Below are 26,170 nucleotides of genomic sequence, written 5' to 3'. Positions count from 1 at the left end.
CGACAGAATGGGAAAAGATAGTGGCAAATGGCATATTGAATAAGGGCTAGTATCCAAAATCTACAAGGAACTCACCAAACTCCATATGCGAAAAATGAATAATCCAGTGAAGAAATAGGCAGAGAACTTGAACAGACACTTCTCCAAAGATGACCTCCAGATGGCTGACAAACACATGAAACGATGCTCAGCGTCACTCATCATAAGGAAAATACAAATCAAAACCACACTGAGATACTACCTCATGCCGGTCAGAGTGGCTAAAATGAACAAATCAAGAGACTATTGATGTTGCCGAGGATGTGGAGAAATGGGCACCCTCCTGCGCTGTTGGTGGGAATTGGTACAGCTGCTCTGGAAAACAGTGTAGAGGTTCCTCAAAAAATTATCAATAGAAATCCCCTATGACCCAGCAATAGCACTGCTGAGGATCTACCCAAGGGATACAGAAGTGCTGATGCATAGGGGCACATGTACCCCAATGTTCATAGCAGCAATGTCAACAATAGCCAAATCATGGAAAGAGCCTAAATGTCCATCAACTGATGAATGGATCAAGAAGACGTGGTATATATATATCTATACAATGGAACACTACATGGCCATGAGAAAGAATGAAATATGGCCATTTGTAACAAAATGGATGAGCTAGAGGGAGTCATGCTAAGCGAAATACTGATTTTTAAAAATCACAGTGTTGGGGCAAATGGGTCACTCAGTTAAGTGTCCAATCTCAGCTCAGATCATGGTTTCATGGTTTGTGAGTTCAAGCCCCCATGGGGCTCTCTGTAGTCAGCATGGAGCCTGCTTTGGATCCTCTGTCTCCCTCTCTCTCTGCCCCTCCCCTGCACACTCTCTCCCTCTCCCTCAAAAATAAATAAGCATTAAAATAAAATAAGAATCACTGTGTTGATTTTAGAAGTTTTGAAATACTGGCTAATGTTAACATTTTAGTATTATCTCATAAATTCATATGATTTCAGGATTCTTAAAATGAGACTAAATATCAGTGGCCTTCGAAAGTAATTAACCTTTTGTGTGATATTTTCTAAATTGATGGTTCTTGAAATTTGCTTTCTAAACCATTTTTTATTTGGCAGTCATCAATACATAGTTGGAGTAAAGTCTGCTTCTTGAGAGGTGGGCTCTGGAGCTATGGACCTTGTTTTAAATCCCAGGACAAGTTTAGGAGCTGGGTGACCTTGAGAAGGTTACTTAACTTACCAAAGCCAGTGTTTTCATTTGTAAAAGGTAGAGTTAAGGGGTAGGGATCATAATTCCTTCACAGTACTAACCACACAACATTGATACAAAAATTAAATCAGTTGGTGAGTATAAAGTATATGATAAATTTTAGCTGCTGTTTATGCAACAATTATTTGCTTATGAATTTTTTAGTGTTTTATGGGAAAAATGCTAAAAAAAACATCAAAGAGAAAAATATATTCAGAATCCTAGGTTTTCTCTCTTTAAATTTGTTAAAGTAAGAAATAGGAGTTTACATTCTCCAATATTCCTTCTTATCTCTCCCCTTCCTCCCAACCCCTACTAGAGTGTAATCACTGCTAATAGTCCAGTGTGTTCTCCCCCACATTTCCCATGCTTATGTAGCAGAGCTGTTTGGTCTTGAACTCTTGTTTTTTTTTTAATGTTTTATTTTTATATTTGAGAGAGAGAGAGAGAGACAGTGTGATCAGGGGAGGGTCAGAGAGAGAAGAAGACACAGAACCCAAAGACAGGCCCCAGGCTCTGAGCTAGCTGTCAGCACAGAGCCCGGTGCAAGGTTCAAACCTACAAACCGTGATATCATGACCTAAATGGAAGTCAGAGCCTAACTGACTGAGCCACTCAGGTGCCCCAATCTTGAACTCTTAAAGGACCATTCTGGGTCTAGGAGTGTGCCTGAAGGAGGGATTGTGAAAGCTATGTCCTGTCCAGTGATAATAGTTCTGGAGCGCAAGCAAATGACTAGAAACAAGAAATTCTAGTTGTGCATCCAGGCTGTGGGAGGAGAAGCAGGTCCTCTTACTAGTTTTAATTCTTGAGTGGGTGAGGAAATACAGCCTCATTTTGAGTCTCCCACGGTGATAAGTCTTCAGAGTTAGTTAAATGTGGCATTGGGCATTGTCACTGGCTTGCAGTTGCTTTCTCACACTGTGCTCTCTTGCCCTGTGTCTTTGTACTCTGCCTGAGTGCCCTGACTGATACACTGTCCCACCTTTCTTCACCTCAGTCACTCTTGGTCATCCTATAAGACTCACCTCCTCCAGGGCTAAACGCCCCAACTGTTGCCTCCCATGGTAACCTGTACCCACATACCTCTCTCTTATGAAAGTACTGTTTTTGTCTCTTTTTCACATTTCAACCTTACCTGATGTCAGACATAGGTGTCTGTGTACCTAGGACTTCCAAATTTACATCTAGAAATTTAGATCAGGACCCTCAAATTTCTGCACATCTTCCATTTACATCCTATTTCAGATAAAAACTTTCCAGTATGAGTTTATTATCTGTCCTCTCATGTGAACAGTTGCTTCTAAAATTTGATTCATGGTGAAAAGCATCATTCCTCATCCCATTTTGCAAGTTAGAAACCATAATGTCATCTTCTATAACATGAAGCAGGCTTCAGGTTCTGAGCTGTCAGCACAGAGCCCGACACGGGGCTCGAACCCACGAGCAGTGAGATCATGACCTGAGCTAAAGTCCACCGCTTAATGGACTGAGCCACCCAGGCGCACCAGTATAATGATTTTTAAAATGCTGAGTATTTTATTTGATTTCATGGTATTTTTTTATTTCTTGATGTTTTCTTTCATTATTCATCCCATCTAACAGATAGAAAGCTCCTTAAAAGTAGATGATGTGTCTAGTGCACTTTTGGATCCTTGATACCTGACCACAGGGCAGCACACAGGAATTGCCTTATATGTGAAATAAACTCCTCAAATGTTAATTTTATTCCAGAATTACACGCAAATAGCTTAATAGCTCAAAATCCCATAGGACTAAAGATCTGAAAAATGTGTTTTAGTAGCTAAATAACTAAATTTGCAGGTGAAGCAAATTCCGGAATTTAGGTTTTCTCTGGCTTCCTTCCCTTTTAGCATGTAATGAACTAAAACTCACCCCAAATGCTTTAAACATGCTTTACATCATACACAAAACCTAAAAAACAAGATAATCTGTGTTTCTGTCTTAATATTCTCTTTAAACTTCCACCCCTCCCCCCAATATTAGGAAAGAGAAAAAATACATCGACCAATGCTGGAAAGATGTTGCTGTTGGGGACTTTATTCGCCTTTCCTGTAATGAGATTATTCCTGCAGACATGGTCTTACTCTTTTCCACTGATCCAGATGGAATCTGTCACATCGAGACTTCTGGCCTTGACGGAGAGAGCAATTTAAAACAGAGGCAGGTGGTCCGGGGATATGCAGAGCAGGTAAATACTGTGTTCTCACTTGGTGATTTCCTTTTCAGAAGATGACCGAGCTCATTTTCACAGAGACAGAAAAAGAGATTCTTAAATTCATTTTTACCATTACAAAGTAGATTCCCAGAGGGCTTAATCCATTTCCAGATATCCCCAGAAGTGTTTTATGGATAATAGGCTGTCAAGACTTTGAAGTTCACACATTTTAGTCTGGCAATCCTGTATTTTTTGGAACTGAGTTAAAGGAAACTAACAGAATTATTTTGCAATTTGGAAAATTATTTTGCAATGGAAATGATCACCTTCTGTTCCAAAATCTATAATTGTGTATATACCCAGACCTTTTAGGACTTGTGTAGCTTCTCATGCCAGAGAGCTTCTAGACCCTTCACCACGCTGTGGCTAGGGAAACAAGAACTTTGAAGTTCTATGAACATGAGTTTGAATGAATTCTAGCTCTGCTATTTCATTATTGGGTGACCTTGGGCAAGTCACTTATTTTATGCATTAGTTTATCTTAAAATAGAAATGCTGATGTCTGTCTCATAGCATTGCTGTGAGATGAAAATGAAGTAATGTATGTAAAAATGTCACGTACAATGCTTAAAAACTTACATTACTAAGACATTTGTAAAAATCTTGTACAACTTGAGACTCTGTTACATACTACTAAATACCTATTCTGAAGGTGACACCAGTTGATGAATCACTGCACTTTGGGGTCAGTGAAGGGTGAGTGCTCTGGAATCCCATGACCTAGATTATAATCCTGTTTCTAAACACTTCCTTGTGTAGATTACTGATCTTCGTGTGTCTCTTTCTTTATCTGTTAATTAGGCCTAATTATAGCACCTACCTCATGGAGTTGTAAAGAAGAAACTAGTATGTTTAAAGTACATAATAGAGATTCTACTATATCAAGAGAACTAAAAAATTAACGAGCAAATCAAATCTTATAATTGTATAAGCCATTTTCCCTATGTACTGCTGTGATATGTTAATACTTGATGATATATATCACTAATAGTTTTTTTACTAGGCAGACATTCATGTAAAAAGAAGGAAATGAGATAAGGTTCCACTGGCTTACTCTTAGTGAATCCATGCCTATGTTCTATAAAAACAGTGTACGTCTTTGCTCATGCGCTTCATAATGCATGCTAAAATCACCATTTAATCTATTAGAGAATTTTGCAAGATGCTGACGTCCAGCTTATTTTGAAATTTTTGAATAAAATTTGCTGGGATAAATGCATAATGTTCTCAGAGCATTCACATACACATTTAATCTCATAAACTCCCTACATGATAAAAGCACAGCAACAAAGTATTTACAGCTTTTCAGTGCTTTCTGAAATGCTTGCTGTATGAACAGAAGCTCTCCTCTGCAGAGTCCTGCATGGATTCTCGTGTGTGATTCAGATCCATAGATATTTATTAATTCTCTAGGACCATCTTTATCCTACTTACTCATTTATGATTATGCCTAGACTGTTCTTCATTTTCTTCATTTGGGCACTCTGTGACATAAATTTTGTAGCAAGAATGCATCGGTTTTATCTTAAGAGTTGGTGAAAGGATTAACCCTTGAATATCAAGGGTTTAACTTGGAATTTTTCTTGTGTTATGATTTAAAAATATGTATATGTGTGTGTGTTTATATATGTATATATTATATATCTGTTTGTTTTTAGGACTCCGAAGTTGATCCAGAGAAATTCTCCAGTAGGATAGAATGCGAAAGTCCAAACAATGACCTCAACAGATTCCGAGGCTATCTGTGAGTGATACTGACTTACCTTCATTGGTATGAGTAGAATTATGTATTGCAATTCTATTGAACTCAATAAAATCTTTGCGTATGTGTATCTGAGTTAAACCATGCAAGGCCATGTGTTTAGCCACCTATTAATTTGTCTGTATTTTAATAATTTGGAAAATATTGCCCATGTGCATTTAAAAAACCACAACAAAAGCATAAAATAATCATAAAACAAAATAATCATAAAATCTTGGTCAGTGGCATAAGAATGTTTTTTTTCACATGAGCTCTGTATTAAGCTCAAGACATGTTGTTTGGAAGGAGGGGCCTGGACAGAACTGGTAACCCAGGTGACATGATAGGATAGTGTCCTCCTGCAGAAATGAAGTATTAAGTGGCTATTTCTGGATGGTAAAAGTTACCCAAGGAATTGAAACATGTGTAAGAAAAAGTATGGGAAGTTACAATAATGTTCATTCTAGAACCCTCGAGCTATCTATATCACGTTTGCAAGGGCAGCTAGGATTTCGGGTCTTACCTAATTTCGGGCCTGGCTTCTGCCTCTTAAGTGCTTTATGCCTTGAACCAAGTTACTCTTTTTGATCCTTAATTCACTGATTCTTAAGAAGAGAGGAGATAATTAGACCTACTTCATAGTAGTGGTCTTATGAAAGAATAATAAAGAAAATTTCCAATTCATTTTTGAAACCAGAATTATCCTGACACCCTAAAAATACAAAGACATTTAAGGAAATATCAATGTTCAAGCCCTTCGTCCTCTGCTGTCAGTGCAGAGCCCACTTTGGATCATCTGTCTCCCATTCTCTCTGTCACTGCCCTCTTCTTGCAAGCATGTGCACATGCTGTCTCTCTCTCAAAAATAAACATTTTTAAAAACAGCCCTCATTAATTAGAAAACAAAAACACAGTTTTTAAAACAGTAAAAGGAATTTGAACAGACACTTCACCCAAAATGGTATGTAGATGCCAAATAACTATGTGGAAAGATACAAGTTAAAACCACTGAGTTACAACTGCTAACAGTTAAAAAGACCCACTTATACCCAGTGCTGGTGAGAAAGTCGAGGAACCAGAGTGCCCACACACTGCTTTGTGGGCATATAAAGCAGTACAGCCACTTTAAAACACAATTTGGAAGCTTCTTTAAAAGTTAGACATATGCTCACTGTATGATCAGGCTGTTTCACTCCTAGGTAGCTACCTAAGAGAAAATAAAGCATTTCTCCATAGTGTAACCTGTACATGAATATTCATAGCAGCTTTGTTTGTAGTAGTCCAAAACTGGAGGCAAACCAAACGGCCATCAACACGTGCGTGGATGAACAAATTGTATATCCATACAGTGTGATACTTTTAAGCAAATAGGAACTCACCAGTGATGCATGCTACAATATGGATGCATCTCGGAATATCATGTTCAGTGAAAGACGCCAGGAAGAAAAGAATATATACTATATGATTTGATTTATATAATTTCTTGAAAATAAACCTAATTTATAGCGATAAAAAGCAGATTAGTGAGTGCCTTAACTAAATTTCTGGGACTGGACTCCTGGTCTACCTTGTCAGCCTCTCTCTTCATCCACATTAGACATATTTTCTTAGTAGACACATTGGAACATCATTCGCTGTTGTGAGTACTCAGTCTTGCCCCAGAACCCTTACCTACTTCTAAGGCCCCAGGAGCCTTTTGGTTCCCCTAATTATCACTTGCCTCTGGATTCCCTGATGTCACATTTGCCTGCTCCTTGGTTTTCCATTCATGATGGGCTTCCCTGATGTCTGTCTGCTTCAACTGTGCTGTCTTGCTTTCTGATTAGCCTGATCTGACCACTGAAATTGCCTTTCTCTTGGAGTCCATGACTAAAAGCTGCTCTCTGCTTCTTCTCCCTCCCTCAGATTCTGTCTTCCTCAGAGATTAGATTTCCCTGGGTCTGCTCTGTTGAGAGCTGGCTTCAGCGACTTGCAGGAAAGCATTGAATGAGACAGTCAGCCCAGGTAGATAGAGTGATTTTTCTGTGGGATTATTTTTATCTACTAGACTAGATCCTTATCCTTTTCCTGCTTTGTGGGCTGTTTTCTACAATCAACAAAAATTGAGCTGCTCAGGGCCACTCTATATGGTGCCTTCTCTGATCTTACTCTCAGAACTGACTTTCTCCCTATTTGTGTCCACAGTGTATGCCAAATGTCCAATTTCTAGTATAATATCTATAATGATTTTATTACACTTACATATATCTGTATCAGTCACTTCCCCTTAGATCCCAGGGACTAAGACTATGTGTTTTTCTATTCCCAGCATCTGAGTGGGAATGAGCATCTAATAGATGTTGCCTAGCGTCTTCAGTGGATGAGAGCTCTCTGTGGACACTCAGTGGATAGAACCCAAAGATTCTACATCATAAGTGCCAAATGTCATGTACCTGTCAAGTGCGGGACCTGTTTAATGTTTGGGCAGATACCATTATGATAGAAGTTAGGCTTTGATCTAATGATTGTAGCCTAGAGTGATGTAATGGAGAAAAAAAGATTCCTGGTGGGGAGAGGGGGAATCTTAAATCTTACTGAAGACCTTTGGAAATCGTTTTTATATGTTAATTCTGTTCCTATAAAGGTTCTAGGGATAATGAATGTTATACTGATGAGGATTGTGTGGTGCTTGCCTAGGAACGCTACATGGAAATGTCAGTGTTGAACTTAAATTCTTCATCTGCAAAACCAGGAGGCAGAATTAAACCCAGGGACACCATTCTATGGTTGTCTCTTTGTACCTACAACCACATATATGAAGGGATATAAACATAGACCTCCTAGAATACAGTGTTTACAAATTATAGGAATGAAATAACACATCTATTTTCTTTCTCCTTTGTGGTATCCTTCTTTGAAGAGTTATTTCCTTTTCCTTAGTAATTGCAGATAGCAAGAATACCAGATAACAATGACAATTTTCATATATATAAGAAAGAAGAGGGGTACCTGGGTGTCTCAGTCAGTTAAGTGTCCAACTTCAGCTCAGGTCATGATATCACAGTCCATGAGTTTGAGCTCTGTGTTTGGCTTTGTGCTGACAGCTCAGAGCCTGGAACCTGCCTAAGATTCTGTGTCTCCCTCTCTCTTTGCACCTCCCCTACTTGCACTCTGTCTATCTCTCTCTCTCAAAAATAAATAAAGATTAAAAAATTTAAGAAAACAATCTAATTTTCATGCTGAAATTAAGAGGGCATTTTCAAAATAGGCGAAATACATTACTTTTTGCTTATTTAAAAAAAATTCCAATTATTTTGCTCTGTATTTTTGCCTCTATTGTAACTTGATCAAGTGATTGCTTTGATAAGTTTTAAACTGTTTGTTACAGAAACTTTCGACCAGGCAAAAGCAGAAAGAAAAATATAATGAACACCCATGGGCTCTCACCCAGTTTTAACTATTTCATAATTTTGCCAGCTTTGTTCTCTCCCCGCCCCACCCCTGCCTCACCGTGTACCACATTTACCAGACTGCATCCTTGTGGTGGTAGTGAACATCATTATCTGGCTGTCTGATTTCCTGTAAACTGTCCAGAAACACTTTCGAATCTGATGAAGGAAATTGTTTCTTTTTCTATAAAATGTCAGATATATATATATGCATACACATACATATATATATACCACACACACACACACACACACACACACACGCACGCAGGGAATATTGCATACAATTTCAGAGGCTTCGTGGGTCTCCTGATGTCACAGACCCCAGGTTGGTTTGCTGTTAAGAGGCTTGATTAGGTTCCCGTGGAAATAGGTACTTCCTGTGGCATACCATCTGGAGGCCTGTGATGTCCTTGTCCCCTAAGTAGTTCTGTTAAGATTGTGGTGGTGTTGGCCTTACCCTTTCATTATCAAATTCTTCATCAGCCTGTCACCTAGTGGTTTTAGCAGCCACAAATTACCATTGTCAAGAATAATGCTTGATCCCATCTGGGTTGAAAACGGAATTTTTCTAATTCTATCAAGAACGTTTGCCTTGTCAGTTACTACGTTACTTGAAACACAGTTTGTACTAGAGCAGCAGGCTCCTAATTTGGAATATTGTTTTGAGGCTTTGGAGTGCGAGAAGTTGACAAACAGGAGTAACAGAAAACAATGGTAGTTGAGACTCGTTGCATCTTTTCCCAGGCCAAAGCCAAACAAAAGAAAATTGCCAAGAGACTTGAAACCTTTCTTGTGAACTGCTTGACTTAATACTTCGGTCAAGAAAACTCAAAATGTGTGATTTTTATTTTGTACATCCCCACTTTTACTATTTAAAAATGAATGTCTGTGCTGTCTTTCTTATAGAGAACATTCCAACAAAGAACGTGTGGGTCTCAGTAAAGAAAATTTATTGCTTAGAGGATGCACAGTTAGGAACACAGAGGCTGTTGTGGGCATCGTGGTTTATGCAGGTTAGTTACACTTCTTATTTTCACTGTTGTCTCCTCTGTGTTTTTCTCCAAGGTAACATTTTTTATTTACTCAAAATGCGATCTACAAAAGCAGAAAGCTTGTCTTCATAAACTTAATCGTTGGTCTCTGTCACCAAAGCAAACTAAATTAACAAAATATATTGTGCAATTACTCTGTATTAAATTACCTGCCACAGAGATTTCAAAATATGCTATTTGCTATCTGGTTTTAATTTGCAACTTTTCTGACATGTTACCTACGTAGGCCATGAAACCAAAGCAATGTTGAACAACAGTGGTCCGAGATATAAGCGCAGCAAATTAGAAAGAAGAGCAAATACAGATGTCCTTTGGTGTGTCCTACTTTTGCTTGTGATGTGTTTGACTGGTGCATTGGGTAGGTAAAATTTGATTTTTTTTGCTGACAGCTTTTCAGCAAGATATTTATTTAAAAGTATTTTGGGGCACCTGGGTGGCTCAGTTGGTTAAGCATCTGGCTTTGGCTCAGGTCATGATCTCACGGTTTGTGGGTTCAAGCCCCATGTCAGGCTCTGTGCTGACAGCTAACTCAGAGCCTGGAGGCTGTCTTCAGATTCTGTGTCTCCCTCTCTCTCCGACCCTCCCCTGCTCACGCTATCTCTCTCTGTCTCTCAAAAATAAATAAAAAACATTAAAAAAAGAATAAATAAAATAAATAAAAGTATTTTATTTCAAAATATTGATGAATATTTGACTTCTATAAAGGGTGTTTTGTTTGCCATCAATTTTTTCCCCTCACATTTCTGTCTTTCTCATTCTCTGATCAGAAAAACATTAATGCTGATTATATCCAGTTACATGGGGCCGTAGTAGTCAAGGGACCTGGGAAGAGATTTAAAGAGAGACTGAGACAGGAGAATGTGGAACCTTTTGAATTTAAATTTGTTTTAAAAAATAAAGAGTGGGTCTTCAAACAAAATAAATACTCTTGTTCCTCTTTAGGAATGAAGCTCTATATTTGCATATTGTATATGTAGTATTCAATTGATGTCTGTGTGTTTTTTGAAAGGTCATGGAATCTGGTTGGGTAGATATGAAAACATAATATTTTTTAATATCCCTGAGCCTGATGGACATGTCATATCACCAGTGTTGGCAGGATTCTATATGTTTTGGACCATGATCATTTTGTTGCAGGTAATTTCTGTTGAGTTCGTCATCAAAAACTTTGTTACTTATTCAACTACATTTGGTTTTCAACCTTTATTTTTCCTCTCTAATATTTTTTAAATTGCTTGGTTCCTCTTAGGTCTTGATTCCCATTTCTCTCTATGTTTCCATTGAAATTGTGAAGCTTGGACAGATATATTTTATTCAAAGTGATGTGGATTTCTACCATGAGAAAATGGATTCTACTATTCAGTGCCGGTCACTGAACATCACTGAGGACCTTGGACAGATTCAGTACCTCTTTTCTGATAAGACAGGAACTCTCACTGAGAATAAGATGGTTTTTCGAAGATGTAGTGTGGCAGGCTTTGATTATTGCCATGAAGAAAATGGTGAGTGTTGGGTTTCTGTGAAACGAACCTTAAGATTGGTCTTTTCTGGCACCCACTTAGAGGTTTGATAATTCTAGGAATGCCTGGGTGGTTAAGCGTTTGATTTCAGCTCAGGTCATGATCTCACTGCTTGTGAGTTTGAGCCCTGGGTCGGGCTCTGTGCTGACAGGTCAGAGCCTGGAGCCTGTTTCAGACTTTGTGACTCTGTCTGTCTCTGCTCCTTCCCGACTTGCACTCTGTTTTTCTGTCTCTCAAAAATAAGTAAACATTAAACATTTTTTTAAAGTTTGATAATTCTAGCAAAGCGGTGCTATATTTAAGCACTAGGCACTTAAATCATCCAAATAGGCACTAAGCTTCATTTTTGTTCTTTCCAAAGCTAGTAGGTCAGAGTCAAGGAGTCATTTGCTATGGTTTCTTTAAAGGAAAGTAAACTACCAGTAGTGATAAAATGCTGGAGATTAAGTATGGTGATAGTGCTATATTAAAGATACCTGTGAGAATCTAATGAAACTATGGACTATCTCCCTAAGAAATATTTTGAAAATAATTCCAAGGGGACCACAGCCTCCCCCTAACCCATCCCATTGTTTAGCCCCCAGGTACTCATTGATTCTTGATTAAGAGCACCTAGTTTAAAAATAAATATGATGTGCTAAACTTCTGAGGCTAAGGAAGTAAATATACAAATTGCAAATTTTCTTTAAGGAACTGAACTTTGGTAATTTTGTTATTTACAAAAGCCAGTGCACTCCTATGAAAGAAATTCTGAAAAATATGCAAAATGAATTAAAAACTTTATTCGCTAGAGATTAACCACCATTAGCAATTTGATGAATATATAACCCTCCATTCCTTTATGCATATTCTTTTATATGTGAACACGTATTTACACATTTTCCCTTTTATAAATTAGAACATGTTATTTATATATATGTATATACATATATATATATTTAAAAAATTTTTTTGCACTTTGCTTCTTTTATTCAACAATGTCTCAAGGAATTTTTTTCCAAGTTTGTTCATAACTTAACATTGAGTGCATAGTATTGCATTGTATGTTGTCAGGATTACTTTGCTATTATAACAATACTTGGAATTAACATCAGTTACTCCTTCAACATAAATTTTGTGAGCCCCTAATATGTAGAATGAGTCCCTTGATCTCATGTAGCTTTTAGTTTAAGGAAAGGAGACAGATAGATAGTATTAAAAATTATGATATATAAAATAAAATTCCTCATGTAATATGTGTTTTTGTACATGCATACCCTATTTTTATAAGATACCTTTCTAGAAGCGGTATTGTTGGATCCAGAGGTATTCACATACAAAATTTTTATAGATTCTGCAAAATTTACCTCTAAAATATTGTGCTAATTCACACTTCCACAACCGAGAAAAGCAATACCTGCATTTCACACGAGCCATAATACAATGAAGTTATTCTTTTTAATCTGTGTGAGTTTTGTAGACACAGCACTTTATTGCCTTAATTTGTCTCTGATTGGCAACAAGATGTTTAACTTTTTATACATTTATTGGCCATGTGACTATCCTTGGCAAAGGGATCATTCCCCCCACCATTTACAAATGAGCTTTTCTTAGTGATCCACAGGCAGGTTTTATCTATTAGGCAAGGCTGGTGTTCACTTGTTGTTCAGCCTGTGTTGACTGTGGCCAGTATCCATTTTCATTGGTGTGCTTGTATTGAACTAAATATTAAATAATTTGAATATCAACCCTGTGATATTATCTTTATATGGCGAGTATTTTCCTGGCTCATCATTGATCACTGTTAATGGTTTTTTATTGCCACATAACAAACTGTGACAAATTTAGTGGCTTCAAACAATACAAATATATTGTCTCAATGGTTTTGGGGCTGGAGCCTGGGTACAAGATGGCTTCATCCTCCCTCAGGGCCTGTCACCAAACTCAAATCTGAGTGTCAGCTGGGACTGTGGTCTTATCTTGGGCTCAGAGTCCCCTTCATGGTTCCCTTGTTTGGCAGAATTCATAATCTGAAGGTTGTAGGACTGAGGCCCCTGCTCTCTTGCTGGGGGTCAGCCTGGGACTGTTCTGAGCTCCTGGTGGCACCCCACCACATCTTACCACATGGCCTCTCCCTAGCATGGCAGTTTGCTTCTTCCAGGCCAGCAACAGAATCTCTAGTTTTGAATTTCTCTGACCTCAGGGAAATACTGACCCCTCATTTTACCTGGTGAGGTCAGATCTACCTAAGATAATGTTCTTTTAGAAAAATCCAGATTCAGCTGTTTCTTGGGACTTGATTACATCTTTCACAATGCCACACAACATAATTTAATCACAGAAGTGAAACCTCGTCATACCCACAAGGTGTGTACATCAGGGGGACGGGAAACTTGGGGGACCATCATAGAATTCTGTCTAGCACAGTCTCTTATGGTGTTTCTTGTCAGAATTTTTATATGTTTGTTAAATCTTGTGAGTTATTGTGAATATTAATAAGGTTATGAATATTAGGATTTTTGCCCATAGTGTTAAACTTAGACATCCCACCTGGCCCAGAATTTAAAAAATATACAGTATTGGGGCACCTGGGTGGGTTCAGTCAGTTGAGTGTCCGACTCTTGGTTTTAGCTCAGGTCATGATCTCATGGTTTGTGAGTTCGAGCCCCACATTGGGCTCTGTGCTGACAGCGTGGGGCCTGCCTGGGATTCTTTCCCTCTGTCTCTGCTCGTTCTTTGCTCTGTCTCTCAAAATAAATAAACACACAACAAAATTTTGTTTTAAATACACTGTATTTTCTCTTAGGCACATAAATTTTTAAGCCAGATTTGTTGTTACCAGTGAATGTGAGGGATAAAATGTTAAATGTTTATCAAATTTAATCACTACACAAATATAAAAAATAGCTAGACATGTCGGATATGATGTTACTCCGCCTTGTTTTATCTTCTTTATTACATTTTTGTTACAAAAACAATATTATAGAAAATCTCAGATAAGCTAAAAGAGGAAAAATATAAAAGCTGTCAGTAACCCCCACCAGAGTAGTCTGCTGTTAACATTTTTGTGCATTTCTTTTGATTCTTTTTCTTGTACACTTTAATATATGTTTTTTAAACAAAAATGGCATCACACTGTGCTTTTGCTTTTATGACCATTTTTCTAGTCTTCATGACGACCGCCTTTCTATGCTCTCCTTACTCTTGTAGAGGCCATGCTTACACTATAATAATTGCCAAAATTTATGTAAATAATCCACTATTAATTTAGGTTGTCCACATTTACTGTGGTAAGCAGTGCTGCAGGGAACCTCACTAGCTAAACTTTCACACCCATTTGTGAGATGAGCGTCTTCCAAAATAGTTGACTATGTAGATCCCTATTTTCAAGAAGTATCTTAGTTTCACAAAATATGTGATGGGGAGCACACATTGTTTTCTGTATTTGTAGCATTTAAAATTTTATATTTGTAACATTTAAGAGGGCTGGGACCAGCCCTTTCCCGCCCCAGTCCTGAGCCCATACTTGGGCCCAGTGAGTGCTTCTCTTCTGTAGCTCTTTATGCAGAGACGGTACCAAGATACTGAGAATCACATGCCATCATGACCGAACTGTCTGGGGACCATGGAGTGCTGCACTATTTCTCTAGCTACCAACTTTGCCTGTGGACACTTCTCTACCACACATGCAGAGACCCTGGTCTCTTTTCTGTAATGGTTTAAAAACAAAGACATGTAGGGGCACCTGGGTGTCTCAGTCAATTAAGCTTCCAACTTCGTCTCAGGTCATGATCTCATGGTTCACAGGGTGAAGCCCCATGTCAGGCTCTGTGCTGACAGCTCAGGGCCTGGAGCCTGCTTCGAGGATTCAGTGTCTCCCCCTCTCTCTGCCCCTCACCTGTTCATCCTCTGTCTCTCTCAAAAATAAATATTTTTAAAAAATAAAAAAATAAAAACAAGGACATGTATACACACTCTGATTGATGGAGGGAATATTAGGGGCTACTTCTCTCCCGAATTTAACCCTAAGATATACTATTTTTCCTGAAATTAAAGCTAGTTAACCCTTCAGCATTTGGGGGCAAAATCACTGCCTACGAGATTTGTCCATAAAGAGCATCACTGCTAGCAAATAGCCCCGTGCACTTGAACTAAACACATCTGATGACACTTTTTTTTTAAATGTTTTTTATTTATTTTTGAGAGAGAAAGACATTACATGAGTGGGGGAGGGTCAGAGAGAAACAGAGACACAATGCGAAACAAGCTTCAGGCTCCAAGCTGTCAGCACAGAGCCCGACGCGGGGCTCGAACTCATGAACTATGAGATCATGACCTGAGCCGAAGTCGGACGCTTAACCGACTGAGCCACGAGGCGCCCCTGATGACACTATTTTATGTTTTAAAACCTTGCAACTTAGGAGTACCTAGTTTGCTCAGTTGGAAGAGTTTACAACTCTTGATCTCAAGGTTGTGAGTTTGAACCCCACATTGGGTGTAGAGATTACTTAAATAAATAGAGTTTAAAAAAATAAAGCTTTGCAACTTAGAAATTTGGTTCATGAAGTAAACAGCATCAGTAACACCTTGGTGTATGTTAAAAACACAGAATCTCAGGCTGCTCTTTAAAACTTCAATTAAAATCTTCATTTAACAATATTCCCAGGTGATTTATGTGCATATTAAAAATTTTAAAGACAATCCTTTGAAGGATTACTGAAAGAGAATGTCTTTTTTAATAGTAATCTTTTTAGTTGAGAATAGCATTAGATTTATAGAAAAGTTAAAAAGATGCTTTTGAGGGTTCCAGCATGTACCCCTATCTAGTTTCCTCTGTCCTTAACATCTTACATTTGTTTTATAACACATTTGTCGTAAGTAATGAACTACTATTGATTTCATTATTAACTAAAATCCATACTTTATTCAGATTTCTTTAGTTTTTACCTTTTTCTGTCTGAGGATCCCATCTAGGAGACCATGTGACAGTCCTTGTTTAGATTCCTCTAGAATTGAAAGTTTCTCAGGGTTTCTGTTTTTGGATGACCCTAGTTCTGAAGGGCACTATTCAGGGATTTTGTAGAATGTTTCTCAATTTGGGTTTGTCTAGCGAGTGCCTTTATGATGCAGTTTGTGAATCTGATCTACACAGTGAGAGCATTTATTAGTTTTCAAGAACAAGGATTTTGGAATCAGGCCTCCTAAATCTGATTCCCATATTTACTGCCTACAAGCTGTGTGACTCTGGGCCAGTTATCTAATTTCTTTGGGCCTCAATAAAAAGAATCTATAATAGTATTCATGAAAATAATTTATGAAAAGCCACTCAAACTATGGCACAGAATAAATTCTTTGTAAGTATGACCTGCTATTGTTCTTGTAATTATAGTTGTCAAAGTAAGAAATAGATTTATCTTTGGAGAAGTTCATGATCCCATATGGAAGACAGGCATGGAAACATAAAAATATCTTACTTAGTCTCTTAAGATGAAAATCTGGTGTTTTAGAGGTGACTTTAGCACTGATCAAGGTTTGGGACCTAGAAGGATATTGGGCAAGAAATTTTTGGAATGCTGGAAATGCACAGGGAATTAGTTTAGAATAAAAGATTTGTGTGTATCAAGGATACATGGATGATACAGCTGGCCGAAGCTTAGCTGAGCGTGCTGTTTATAAGCAGGTGAAAGTGGGATGCTGGAGATGTTTGGGGGATTAGTTCATAGCCAAATGTTAGGAGGATGTGGGGATGATGCAGTTGGAAGAAATCCATGAGCACATTGTGCTGTTCACCCTTGTTTTGGGCCCTTTGGGGAGCCCATTGAAAACTGTGATAAACTTTTTGTTCAACAGATTTTTGCTCACTTCTTCCAGATATTAAATAAATGTAAAAAATAGGCCCTGAACAGGTTACTAAATATTTGAAGGTGGAATTGGAAGAGATTAGGGATTAAATAAGAAAGAGAAATAAAGTAGTTAACCCAGCAACCAACCCAGTACCTACCTTGCTAAAAAGAAAAGACTACATACTTTGTGTTTTCTCCTGTAAGTTGGAAGGCAAGAATTCCTGTTCCACTCTGAGGCATTTATGGAACTAATTAGAACCTGCTTTAAGAGACATATAAAAAGTCTTCATGATCAGCTGGATAGATTTAAAAAAAAATTTTTTAATGTTTATTTTTGAGAGAGAGAGAGATACAGAGCATTAGTGGGGGGAGAGGCAGAGAAAGAGAAAGACACAGAATCCAAAGCAGGCCCCCAGCTCCGAGCTATCAGCACAGAGCCCAATGCGGGGCTTGAACTCATGAACCATGAGATCATGACCTGAGCCGAAGTTGGGTGCTCAACCAACTGAGCCACCCATGTGCCCTGGGTAGATTTTTGTTTTATCAGTATGATAATAAGCTTTTCTTTCTCATACCTAATTTTTAATTTTTTTAAGTTTATTTATTTATTTTATGAGAGACAAAGACTGCATGCAAGCAGGGGAGGGGCAGTGAGAGGCAGGGAAAGAGAGAGAATCCCAAGCAGGCTCCACACTGCCAATACAGAGCCCATGCAGGGCTCAACCTTACAAAACTGTGATCATGACCTTAGCCAAAACCAGGAGTTGGAGGCTTAACTGACTGAGCCTTCTCATATGCAATTTTTTAAAAATCTCCACTGAGTCTACAAGTATTACACCAATAGCTTTGTTTTCTAAATCAAATTATACCTTTACTAGCATGTTTCCTTCCCACAGCTTTTTACAAAATGACTGAAGCTTACTTACTCCATGTGTTTTGATTCCATTCTTTCAGTGCTATTTATTGAGCAAGTTTGTCCTGTCTAAGGGCCAAGCTGGCATTATAGTAATTACACAATCGCGTGATGACTGATTTTCCTAATGATGGCCGGAAGAAATTCCTGAAGTATAAGCTTTTATGTTTCTATAGGTTCTATAATACTGTAATTATCTATTTTAAAAATGGTATCACATCACCAATACATTTCTTTAGCTGCTCAAGGATTTATCAACCTCAGCACTATTGACATTTGGGCTGATTATTCTTTGAGATGGGTGCTGTCCTGTGCATTCTAAGATGTTCAGAGGCCTCCGTGGGCTCTGCCGACTGAATGCGAGTAGCGCTCCTCCCCCAGTTATGACACCCGGAGTGTGTACAGGCATTGCCAAATGTTGGCCGGGGGACAAATTCACCCCTGTTGAGAATGCCTGAACTAATCTATAATATACAGGTAACTGCTAAGGCGATATAACATGGTGGATTCATGTACTAGCTTTGGAATCAAGAAGACCTAAATTTAAATCCCAACTCTCCCCCAAACAAGCTGTTTAACCATGGTCAAAGTACTTAATCTCTCTCTGGCTCTTAGCCTCTCCTACCTTCAAAGAGAAACATTGATAGTTCCTACCTGGTAGCATTATTTTTAAGATGAAAAGAGAATATCTAGATACAGATATTTATATAAAGAACCTAAATAGATGATTGATGAACAGGAAGTACTCAATAAATGTTAAGCCCCTACCCCACAACATTCCCTTGAGTCTAGGAATATTTCACTCATGTATCTATTCAGACATTCATTTATTATTCATTTAATACATGTTTAAGCTATAATGCATGGACTCATTGAAATCAAGCAGGGGATATTGGTGTAAAATGATAAGGAAGAATACATGTTAACATATGTGGCTATATTCAGAAACAGTGTGGCATGAGGACTCCAAGCACTGGCTGTGAACTTTATAGAACTGGATGTAAGACTGATGAATATCACTTTTGTGAAATGGGGAAAATTCATTTGATTTCTTTGTTACTAAAGTAGAGGGGTTAATAGTATCTGCCACAGACGGGTTTTCTAGTTATTAAATGAGACAAATGCCTGGTGTGTAGTAACATTCAGTACATTCAGTATATAGAAACTTTAAAGGCCCGGTGAGTGAGGGTCAGTATAGTTACCGAGTTCCCCATTGAGGAACTGACCTTTGAACTAAGCCTTCAAAAATTTTGAGGATTTATGTAAGTATAGAAAAAAAAAAGAATGGATATTCTGAATAAGGGCACAGGTGAAAATGGAGAACTTCAATATGTTTGGATTCAGTAAATGGATGGGTTTCTGAAGCTGAAAGGCCGTACAGGGGAAGCATTCTGTATAATTTAGGCAGAGAATATAATGAAACTTGCAGAATTGGAAAGGGTCTTAAAGTTATTAAATCCAAATTGTTCATTCTGCTGGTAAGAAAACAGAGGCCCAGGAGGAGTTAAATGATTTTCTACAAGACACTGAGTCTTTGGAAGGGTTGGTTCTAGAGCTTAGAATCACAATATTGCCTCTTAGCCTCCCTCTTTGTCCTTGAAAAATGAGATAAAAACTATTAAATTATGAAAGTATTTTTTCTTTTGAAATTAGCTTACCAAAAGCCATACTCTAAGTAGCTAGATTTGGCATGAATACAGCTAGCTATTCAACAAGTACACATTTATTGATGGTTTACTCTGCACTCTGGACATAATGATTAACAAGGCAGACAAGGCCCTCTCACAGAGCTTCTGTTGAATAGTCACAAATAAATCAATTCTTAAATCAATAAAAATATTAAATAATGAAAAGTGCTTTTCAGAGGATTAAAATGAGGTGATATGATATAGAATATTTGGAAAGCACTTTGGATGGGGTAGCAGAGCAAGGCCTTTCTAATGGCTAGTGCTTAACCTGAATAACATAATCTTGAAGTTCAGGTGCAAAAACCTACCAGTTAGAGGCAGCAGCCAGTATAGAGGCCCTCAGGCTGAAATGAGCTTGGCAATTTTCATTGTAAGAAAAGAAGACCAGTGACGCTGGATTTTAGTGGATGTGTGGAAGAGGAAGGTAAGAAAGTTATAGAAGATCAGTGGAGGTCCGATCATTTTCAGTTACGTAAGCCAACATAAGGAAAGGTCTGTGCAGGAGTAATGTGATCTGCTTACCTTTTAGGAAAATCACTCCAGCTACTGGTTAAGTAATGGAGTGCAAAGGGGTAAGGAGACCGATTATAAGGCTATTTGCGCTGGTCCAATTGAGGGATTATGATGGCTTGGATTAAGGTAAGGAAGATACAGAGAAGTTGAGATATTTGAGATGTAGCTTGGGTAAATAATGGACAGCTGTTGGTGATGCTTTGAATATGGGGCCTGGAAAAGAGAGGAATCAAGGAGACTCCTAGATTTTTGGCATGAGTAAATATATAAATAGTTAGGTGCCATCTTTGAAGATGGGGGAGGCCAGAGGAAGAATAAATTTGAGGGGTAATGAGAGAGAGAGAGTTCTCTATTTGGACCATATCATATTTAAGGTCTCTATTATTTATTTAGTCAACAAATATTTATTGAGTATTAACCACTACTTTGGGCTCTCATAACCTCATGTATATATTTTAAATTTTTATGTAAATCCAAATTAGTTAACCTATAATGTAATAATGGTTTCAGAAGTAGAATTTAGTGATTCATCACTTACATATAACACCCAGCGCTCATCCCAGTGCCCAGTGCCCTACTTAATGCCATCACCCATTTAGCCCATTCTCCTCACCCACCTCCCCTTCAGCAACCGTTAGTTTGTTCTCACTTTTTAAGAGTCTCTTATGGTTTGCCACCTCTCTGTATTTATCTTATCCTGGGAATACATAATATTAACAAAACAGACAAACTGTTTGCATTTTTGGAGTTTATATACTACTGGATGGTTAAAAAATAAAAAACAAATAAGATCTACAGTATGTAGATGGCAGTAAGCACTGAAGTGGTTATATCTGGAAAGTCTTTGCTGGCAAAGGACATGATAAAAGACTTGAGAAAGGTAAGGGAATGAGCCATACAGGTAATCTGCTTGAAGAACCTAGTTGACATCCAACTGGAAGTATCAAGTGGAGAGCTGGATACATATATAGGAGTCTGGATTCCAGTTAGAATTTGGAGTTGAAGATACAGGTTTAGAAGTTGCGTGACAGAGTTGGTATTTCAAATGTGGGAACAGGTGACATCACCAAGGAAGAGTATATAGGTGGAGAAGGGAAGGAGCTCTTGTAGTAACCCAGTATTTGATTGAAGAGAAGACAGCAGGAGACAATAAGAGGGAATAGCCATTGAAGTAGGAGGAAAAACGGGGACACATGGTGTCAGAGAAACCAAAAGAACCATTTCAGGAAGAGAATGGTCACCTCTGGTGGATGTTGCTAAGGATGCAGATAGCAAATGGACAGATGCAATAATGCGATTTGTTAACGTGGAACTCATGGACTACCTTGCCAAAAGTAGTGTCAGCAGACAGACAGGGACAGAAAGCCATGAGATTGGTTGAGGGGAGATTGGTGTAAGTGAAAGAGGGGAAAGCTGTAAACGTGAAGTCCTTGAGAAGGCCAGAGGAGCGGGAGGCAGATCACAAGAGCTTGGCGCTTGAAACGTTATCTGTAGTAGTGGGAGGGAAAGCAGAGTTTGGATACAGATGTGGATAGGTTGGTAGATTTGATGATAGGGTAAGAAGGAAGTTGCTGTCTGATTGCTTTTACTTTTCTCTGTGAGGTAAGTTCATTAAGGGAATCCAGAGAGGGGAGTTTGTCGGGCAGTTTTGAAAAGGAAGGAGATGGTGTGAAATAGCTATTTAAGTAAATGTCTGACATACTCAGTTTGCAAATGGTTCATAATGACCCAGTATGGTTTTTTTGTTTGTTTGTTTTTGTTCTTTTGTATCTTCAGCCAAGAGGTTAGAGTCCTACCAGGAAGCTGTCTCTGAGGATGAAGATTCCGCAGACACTCCAAGCGGCTCCCTCAGCAATGTGACAAAACCAAGGACCTCCAGCTGCAGGACGGTTCATAATGGGCCCTTGGGAAGTAAATCCTTGAATCATCTTGCTGGCAGCTGTTTAGCTCTGGGAAGTGGAGAAGGAGCCAGTGAAGTCCCTCACTCCAGACAGGCCGCTTTCAGTAGCCCCATTGTAAGTGTAATGCGTGACTTGAATCTTGTATATCTATAATGAAGAAAGAACATCCTCCTAATTATGACAGAGCCAAACACTGTTGTCTTTTCTACCTGAGAAGGAACCACGTAATTGCGGTCCAGTGTCATTGCTGCAAAGAATTAGAAAGATACGCAAACAATATCACAACTTCCTAATCTGTGGGATAATTCAATGTTGAGAGATAGTATATCATTTCTGAAATAGCATAGTATTTCTGATCAGGGCCTATCATGTCTGAGCCTGAAGAAGGCTGCCTTGGGGCGGCTCAGTTGGCTAAACGTTCAACTCTTGATTTTGGCTCAGGCATGACCTCAAGCTTATGAAATCAAGCCCTGTATTGGGCTCTACACTGCGCCTAGATCCTGGTTACCATTCTCTCCCCCTCTGACTCTCTTCCCTGCACTCATGCTTGCTCACTCTCTCTCAGAAAAAAAAAAAAAAAAGGAAAGAAAGAAGAAGAAAGACTGCCTTGGTTTAAGCACCATGGCTCACTCTCAGAACAAGCAAAGCTTACCAGAGTTCTCTCATAGACAGATAAATATATCTGAATGACATACATATTGCCAGTACTCTCCAAGGCTTTTTTTTCTGCATTCTTGCCTCCAATCCCACCAAACCTGTGTCCTTCTTCCCCATTCCAAGTCCTCAGAATGACATTTTCTGATGTTTCCATTTTGGAGTTCAGCCAGGTATCACCTGAGTTCCCGAGGGAAGTTTTAGAAGCTGTTTAGTCATACCCATTGACAAACTCATTTTGCTGCAGAAAAATCTAGAGGGCCATATGGAAGATGGGAAAGAGGAATGCTACTCACATGAACGAACCAGAATTCAGAAGTTTTGCTGTAAAACTTCAGCTGCCCTTTCTGCCTTCCACATGCCATTAGCCCTTGTGTTTTACCAGGCTGAGGATTCCCTAGACTGGAGACTGGAGAGTGGTCTGAAGCAGGTGGTGTAACAAGTAACAAGAACAACCCACTTTGGGGAAACTTTGTGTGTCTGCATGGAATTTATTGTATGATTTCCATAGCAGAGATGTGATCTGAGTAGACACCAGTGGTCTCATGTGTTCTGGAAGGGAATCTCCTGGCTCTTTTCAAAGCTGCCAGTAAAAATTGCAGCAGTGAAGGTGATCATTTTCATGCAACTCATTTAGGTAATTTCTGTGGCACTGAAGATATAAAACCGGTCATATTGTATCTTGGCCAGACTGTTCCAGACATCCAGACTTCATTTTTTTTTTCCAACTTCTGAAAGGAACATAGGAAAAGAAGGCATACAGCCTCTTCTGGGCAATCACGCTAAGGCTGTATCAGAAATAGATATACATTCTCTTCTCTTTTTACCTGTACTGATCTTTTACATTTTCCACCCTCATGATGTTAACCACGTGTTGACCCGTGTTTACTTGGAAACAGCAGGGCACTGGCGACCCGTTGGGCTGTGCTCTATCCGCCCTTTCAGTTTCCTAATTTAGCCTCATTCTCTTCTTGGACAAAAAAGGGTATTTCTTAAAGTCTGTTCTTTTATCTGTACCATTTCCTCCATGTAAAATTTATTCTCCCCGTTGACATTCTACCTCTATCTACCAAATCTGATGAAACACTCATTTCTTATAAGTATGTTAACTAGTCTCTTCCAAAGACTTCCCAGACTCTCTTTTCTCAGCTTTTGAGTTCTGTGTACACATTCTCCCCCTTCCTTGGTTCTCATGACACAGGCCTTATTTATGTCCCTGACATATACCATTAGCTCCCTGAAAGCAAGAACTTAATATCTTGAATCCTCAACATCTGGCTCAGTGACTCATGTGTCCATTCTCAATAAAGTTTTGAAGGTTGTTAAGTGAACTGCCTCACAGGCTCAGTCTCCCCACTCAGCGCATTTTGTTTTCACTTGCCCTTTACTTCAATGCCATGTGCCATTCTGATTGTATAGGTGCACTGGGGGTGTTGTTTTGTGTTTCAAAACCACACCAATATATCCAGGATAAAGAGGTCTTCCTTGAAATATGAGATCATCTCACTCTTGCTATACACAAGTTGCTTTTATCCTTTTGGGTCTAAAGATTATTTTGAGAAAGCTATACGTTCTTTGATTTGAAAAATTCGCATCTGTTAAAATTTTGCATCCAATTCCAAAAGCCTGTCCGTGGAGCCCAGGTTAAGAACAGCAGCTTGAGAGCACACTGAGAGCCTGTGATGTCTAGAAATGAAAAATTATAAGCTAACACTTTGCGCAGTGAAGCAAGTTAAGAGCCAGGAAGTACGGATCCTATGTGGGCTGCTGGCAAAAATATGCCAACCTTTGGGAATTAGCAGGTCACTGAAGCCCCAGGGTCCTGGGTTCATACTACCTATTTCGAAATAGAAACCTTTTCTTTGTAAGCCAGGGTTTTTTATACTTCTTTCATCCTCTTTATGTTTTCATTCAACAGGAGTGCGGTTTGTTCTACTCAGGTGGCTATTCTCTTAGATCTATGTGTGGCTGTCCTTTCTGTCACTGAGATCTCAGCTTCTGTATCATCTCTTCAGTAAACCCTCCCTACCACCTAATCCAAAGTTCTTTCCACTCCACCCTGTCTCTCTCTGTCTCAATCTAGAAGCATCTTATTTGTTTATGGGTTAGTGTTTGGCTCTGCTGTCTCCCCTGACTGGAATGTGAGCTGCATGCAAGCCAGAGTCCTATCTGTCCTGTGCATCCCTCTGTCCTTGAGGAGTGCCTGATGCCAAAGATCAACAATAAATATTTATGGGATGGATGGATGAATGAATGAATGAATGAATGGATTAATAAAAAAAAATAGTAAAATACTAGACACACAGGGATATAAAACGAGTCAGACATGTCTCCATCCTTCAATTGTTTCTAGGAAGAGGAGGCAGACATATAAATAAATAAATACAGTCCTATATTAAAGATGCAGTAAGAGTGGGTTAACCCAGAGTATAGTGAGGGCACGAAGAACGAAGTGTTCAACTTTCCGTGGGGGAGGAGGAATCAAGAAGGGCTGCAGAAAAGAGGTAAAACTTGAGTTAGGATTAAACTAATGAGGAGGGGTTTAGAGAGCAGAAAAGAAAGCAACTGCAGAGCCCAAAAGACCTAGACCTTGCAGCAATAAAAATGAAAATTTGCATAAGAGAAGTGGACCTGAATAGAGAGGGTCAGTAATTGATAAACGTAGGTGCGAAATAAGCCACAAAAGTGGGGGAGGTGGTAGAGAATTACTAAAAAGGAAGCATCATTTTATGGAAAGCCACTAAGTTTAAATTGATGTTTAAACATTTCTTAGAGAGGGGTGTCTGGGTGGCTCCGTCAGTTAAGCGTCTTACTTTGGCTCTGGTCACTATCTGTTGGTTTTTGAGTTCCAGCCCTGCGTGAGGCTCTGTGCTGACAGCTCAGAGCCTGGAGCCTGCTTCAGATTCTGTGTCCCCCTCTCTCTGCCCCTTCCCCACTTGTACTCTGCCTCTCTTTCTATCTCTCTGTCTCTCAAAAGTAAATAAACATTAAAAAATTATTTCTAGTATTTCTTAAGAGTTCCACTCTAAGAAACACTCTAATGTTTTTTTGGCTTTTATTTTTTTGTTTTGTTTTGTTTTTTGGCTTAGTGCATATTAGCATTGTGAGATTCCTTGGGAAATATTTCTAACTCATGGGATCTCAAAGCACTAGATGACAGTATAATCAGAGACCTTGCCAAATATCATGTGACGAATTTCCCAAGCATCCCTTGGCTGACTAAGCATTGAATAAGAAAGAAGTCTCTTGAACTTTACCACTCTCTTCTATTGACTTTGGCAAGGAGATTCTTGAAGAAACGATTATTCTCTGAGTAACTGAGGGCCCAGGCACCGGCTCAGTGGTACTGTAGGTGAGGTGCATGAGGAAATATGGCTGACTCATTAGTGAACAGCCATCAGGTAATCAGTGCCTATAAACTCCACCAAACTGCAACAGAATTCAAATTTTGCTAAGTCTCCTA

General features: G+C 38.8%; 1 protein-coding gene across 5 annotated transcripts in view; it reads left to right on the top strand.

Moving 5' to 3' along the window:
• ATP10D (ATPase phospholipid transporting 10D (putative)) overlaps positions 1-26,170 on the top strand; it is a 109,584-nt gene that overhangs the window by 43,655 nt on the left and 39,759 nt on the right. For all 5 annotated transcript variants that reach the window (XR_003911541.1, XM_029946203.1, XM_029946193.1 and 2 more), the window contains 7 exons: positions 3,241-3,445; positions 5,131-5,216; positions 9,551-9,657; positions 9,923-10,054; positions 10,706-10,833; positions 10,946-11,198; positions 21,929-22,167. Coding sequence is in view for 4 of the 5 variants with exons in the window: in XM_029946203.1 (XP_029802063.1) it covers positions 3,241-3,445; positions 5,131-5,216; positions 9,551-9,657; positions 9,923-10,054; positions 10,706-10,833; positions 10,946-11,198; positions 21,929-22,167 (1,150 nt within the window). In the remaining variant the exon portion in view is untranslated. The remainder of the gene's footprint in view (positions 1-3,240; positions 3,446-5,130; positions 5,217-9,550; positions 9,658-9,922; positions 10,055-10,705; positions 10,834-10,945; positions 11,199-21,928; positions 22,168-26,170) is intronic.

The sequence above is a fragment of the Suricata suricatta genome, chromosome 1 (genome assembly GCF_006229205.1).
Source record: "Suricata suricatta isolate VVHF042 chromosome 1, meerkat_22Aug2017_6uvM2_HiC, whole genome shotgun sequence".
Lineage (NCBI taxonomy): Eukaryota > Metazoa > Chordata > Mammalia > Carnivora > Herpestidae > Suricata > Suricata suricatta.
This window is presented reverse-complemented; position numbering and strand designations above follow the sequence as displayed.